Below are 5000 nucleotides of genomic sequence, written 5' to 3' on the forward strand. Positions count from 1 at the left end.
TTATTTATTCTCGTACCTGTCTCGCATCTGACCTGTACCGGGAGTGCATTTTTGTGGTGGTGATGTGATGCTGATAATGATGGTGGTGGTGGTGGTGGTGGTGGTGGTGATGATGAAGACAAAGAAAGACAAGCAGCAAAAGACACTCATGCCCTGGTTCGGCTACTTTATCACGCTACGCTTCACTAATTACTTGCATTAGAGAAAGGACAGCATAGTGGAAGGAGGACGACGAAGAGGAAGAGGAGGAGAGAGAGAGAGAGAGAGAGAGAGAGAGAGAGAGAGAGAGAGAGAGAGAGAGAGAGAGAGAGAGAGAGAACACGTCTTTCTGTTCTGTAATTCACTGTAACAAGAACAACATGCTGTAGCGAATAGAACTTAAAACTGGCTTACGGTGATATGTACTTGGAGAAAGCAAAGACTTGAAGCTAATGAAGAGAAATGAGACTATGGTTGTGTCACTGATATCAGGATTCTTCAAAGCTTTTCAAGTATATTATCATTCATTACCAACGTACGTCTCTAAGTTGGAATCCGGAATGAAGATTAACAATAGCAAAGAAGGGCTTGTCATCTTTAGACTCAGCAGTAATGGTGCGGTGTAACAGGAAGGACTAAACTACCTCAGGAATAAATGTTCTTGTGTGTGTGTGTGTGTGTGTGTGTGTGTGTGACCATTATTCCTCAGCCCATAAGTGAAAATAACAGCAGCAGTGACAATATAAACAGCAGCAACAGCCACACACATCTAAAGAACCTGTAGAACCATTCAGAAAAGCGACAAATTTAAGCATAACATTACGAAAAGGAAAGAAAGAAATGAAAAAAAAACATCAGTAACCCTCTGGACTCGCGCTATATGACCCCAGTGTTCCTCCGCATTCATTCAGTCAGTCAAGCCATAAATAACCACGGCATAAACAACACTAATCTAAGCAGGTCAGACCACAATAGATGGGAGCGTGGTTTCTTACCCAGAGGACCTTGTATTAACGGGGGGAAGCAAGATGGAAGAGTATTAAGGTTTTATTGCCAGGACGCGTGAGGGGTAGGACAAAAAACTTCATTAATAGCAACGTGGTCTGCCCACAATCTTTAATCCACTACTTTCCTTCAATTTCCTTTCTTTTACTTCTTCTCTCCAAACTCTTCAATATTCTCAATCTTTCTACAAGCAAAAAAAGAAAAGAAAAAAAGAAAAAGAAAAAAGGGACATCGCGTTTATCCTAGGGCTATATTTGGCTCTGGTCAGGTTGTATATTGATCACCCTCCTTCACCTCTGTCCTCTTTGTAGACATAGAATTGTGAGGGTCAGGGCAGAGAGGGATGGCACCAGTTATTCGTGCACCGAGCAGCTTGGCTTAGGACGTCAGGGTAAAACTGTAATTTGTATGCTGTTGAGGAAACATTGATTTCTTAAAAGTCAGGCAGGAGAGTGATGGTAGCAATTACTCTTAGGCTGAGAAAGTTGGCTTAGGGAGATCTGTGAGTACTGTGATTTGTGCATTTATTGAGGGTAAACTTTGCGGGAGTGACATAGTTTTAGGTTTCAAAGTTGAGTAAAGGTGCTAATAAAAAGTGGTGTTATATAAAGGTTCTCATGGTAAAGGATTTGTAATGATGCGTCTTTTTAAATTTTCTTTCTGAAGTGAGAAATAAAAAGAAATGTTATATAAAGGTGCTGATAAAAAGTAATGTTATATAAAAGTTCTCATGGTAAAGGTTTTGTACTGATGTGTGTCTTTGTTGTTGTTGTTGTTTTTTTCTGAAGTGAGAGATAAATAAGGCAATGTTGTATAAAGGTTCTCATGGTAAAGGACTCGCAGTGATGTGTGTCTTAGCTATATTACATTTTCTTTTCTGAAGTGAGAGACACAGCATGGACTGGTTTAGTAAATATTGTGGTAGACGAGTGGAATACATTTAGATCACAAGTGCGATTACATTAAGAACCTAAAAGAGAATAAGGCAGTAAAGGATTCTTTGTAATGGGATCAAGTTTTAAGTTTTTTTTTTTTAAGTAAGGGATAGACAGGGACTGGTTTATAAGTAATACGATTATTCTAAGAAGCTTTAAGAGAATATAGTTTATAGAAGAAAATGACAGATGAAAAGGAGACAGAATAAACTCAAAGGAAGAATGAATAGCTAGTCTTTACGAGGCTGTTTGTGACGGATTACTCTATATAATCGAAAACAAGAGACATTGGATAGTAAAGACGAAGGCTCCTGTTATTACTCAATACTCAACATGACTATTACAATGCAATATTTACAGGAGGTGCTTCGTGTATCCTGACCTTTCGTAACCTCTCATGGCCATCTTAAACTTTCTTACATCCTTTCGCCAGCTGAGACAAAGATAACACAAACATCCTCAGGAGATGAACACACCCGCAGATGTCATACACAAGCAGAAAGCCCCACACGTGCACAATGGATATTACGAAGAGACTGATTATAAGTTTAAACGACCCAGAATCTACGTGATACTCTTTTTTTTTTATTGAACGAGCGTCCTTTTGTCCATTCCCCTTCATTTTACTCAGGCTTCCTCCTCCTCCTCCTCCTCCTCCACTACCATCACACTTTCTAATATTTTTACACCGTTTTTCTCTTCTTTTTCCATCAGGCAATCCTTCCTCACCACCACCACCACCACCTCCTCCTCCTCCTCCTCCTCCTCCTCCTCCTCCTCCTCCTCCTCCTCCTCCTCCTCCGTTGGTCCTGGCGGAGTAATGCATTCAGGCCACTGCTTGGGTGAGGGAAGGAAGGTTTGGCCTGGACGAGGAAAGTTACCCTCCTAAAGACGGCAGTTCTTTCTTTATTCCTTCCAGATTGTGCGCTCTCTCTCTCTCTCTCTCTCTCTCTCTCTCTCTCTCTCTCTCTCTCTCTCTCTCTCTCTCTCTCTCTCTCTCTCTCTCTCTCAATCACTCAATCCCTCAATCAATCTCTCTCTCTCTCCCACACAGATGTACACGCTCACGATGGGAGAGCGGGTGGCCATGGTGATGATGGCGCTGGCGGTGGTGGCAGCGGTGGGCGTGCTGGTGATGTGTGTGGTGAAGCCCGGCTGCTGGCTCAACTCCCTGCTGCTTGGTGGTGAGTCTCTCTCTCTCTCTCTCTCTCTCTCTCTCTCTCTCTCTCTCTCTCTCTCTCTCTCTCTCTCTCTCTCTCTCTCTCTCTCTCTCTCTCTCTCTCTCTGTTCAGGATGTTTATTTTTACTTTTGTGTCTGTTCGGTATCGTTTTATCTCCTTTTCGTATCCTCTCTCTCTCTCTCTCTCTCTCTCTCTCTCTCTCTCTCTCTCTCTCTCTCTCTCTCTCTCTCTCTCTCTCTCTCTCTCTCTCTCTCTCTCTCTCTCGCCTTGGGTATTTTGCCGTTTACATTATTCATGCTTTCTAACTTGGCAGTGAAAGAAAAATGAAATGGGACGTCTATGTGCGTGTGTGTGTGTATGTGTGTGTGTGTGTGTGGGCAGTGCAGGTGGTGGAGACACGTGAGTAGGGATGCAGGTGTAGTGGGTGGCAGTGTAGGTGGAGACGAGTGGGAGACAGGTGACGTGTGTGGACAGATTCAGGGAAAGCAGGTAGGGGAGAGGTACACAGGGGGTACTCGAGGCTTCACACAAAGCTCTGCCTGTCCACCACCCGCCCTCCAGAGACGCTCCACTCACCCACTCACCCACTGAAGCGACGCCCTTTAAGACATCCCAGCCAGGAGGTCAGCGGCGTCCGAGAGAAGGAGATGAGAAAGGAGGACAAAGCAAAAGGGGAGAGAGAGGCGCTGCATAGAGGAGGGAGATAGAATAATGGAGATGAAGGGAGAGGAGAAAGGACAAAGGAAGAGAGTAGGTCAGAATATTGTGAGGAGAAAAAGAGAATAGAAGAGGAGAGAGAGAAAGAGAGAGGGAGAGATCACACAGTCCAGAGTCTCATTAAAAACTACATATAGACCTGAATTACTTATGAACGTCTCTCGTGGAAAGAAAAAAGTGAAGGCAGGAACTCGCCGATCTAGAGCAAACCGTGTGTGTGAAGTCAGCAGCAAAAAACAGGAAATAGCATACTTGGCCCTATAAGACAGGAGTAAAGTTATGAGCTACAGGACAAGTTAATAAAGGAAGAAGTAATATTTATGGAGGAGGAGGAGGAGGAGGAGGAAAAGATGATGGGGGAGGAAGAGAGGGAACTAATAGTGATGCAAGAAAGAATAAAAAAAACATACATAAAGGAAATGACGCAAGGAGATTAAAAAAAAAACATAGGAGGAAGAGAAGGAGGAGGATGAAATAAAAGACCAATAACAGTATGACACTCATTACTGCATTTCAAAAACCTGACATGAACTTACCGAACAAAAATAAAACAGACGCTACAAATTTATGAACTAGTCAGTCAGTCAGTCAGTCAGTTAGTCAGTCAGTCAGTCCTTTTAACACACCATCTTCACTTTTTGGAATCATTATTTAAATTTACAAAAGACAAAACTAGTCACCAGGAATCATGACCTGCCAAGGAAAATAAATCGGATCACTAAAATTCATGAACTACACAGAAAAGTAAAACTGGTCACCACAAAACTGAACTCACCAAAAAAAATAAATAAAAAAAAATAAAAAAAAACAAAGCCACATTCACAAAAATCATGAATTCTCCCTAAAAAAATAAAGCAACCACCAGAAAAACATAAAAAAGTAAAAAAAAAAATAAATAAATCCAGGTACCAAAAAATCACGAACCACACAAAAAAGCAGAACGAGTCACCAAAAAAATAAATAAATAAATAAATAAACAACTTAAAAAAATAAATAAATCGTCACCAAAATATCACAGACTACCTCAAAAACAAAGTTAATCACCAAATAACCACAAGCAACTCACAAAAACAAAGCTACAATCACCAAAACCCTTGAATCACTCCCTTTGATTAACTCCTCCTCCTCCTCCTCCTCCTCCTCCTCCTCCTCCTCCTCCTCCTGCTCCTCCTCCAACCTAAAC

At 41.9% G+C, this 5000-nt stretch overlaps 1 protein-coding gene across 1 annotated transcript in view; it reads left to right on the plus strand.

The window, feature by feature from the left end:
* LOC135106481 (synaptotagmin-1-like) overlaps window positions 1–5000 on the plus strand; it is a 52127-nt gene that overhangs the window by 21312 nt on the left and 25815 nt on the right. The window contains exon 3 of the mRNA XM_064015516.1: window positions 2974–3103. Within this exon, the coding sequence (XP_063871586.1) occupies window positions 2974–3103 (130 nt within the window). The remainder of the gene's footprint in view (window positions 1–2973; window positions 3104–5000) is intronic.

This window comes from Scylla paramamosain, chromosome 13, assembly GCF_035594125.1.
Source record: "Scylla paramamosain isolate STU-SP2022 chromosome 13, ASM3559412v1, whole genome shotgun sequence".
Classification (NCBI taxonomy): Eukaryota; Metazoa; Arthropoda; class Malacostraca; order Decapoda; family Portunidae; genus Scylla; species Scylla paramamosain.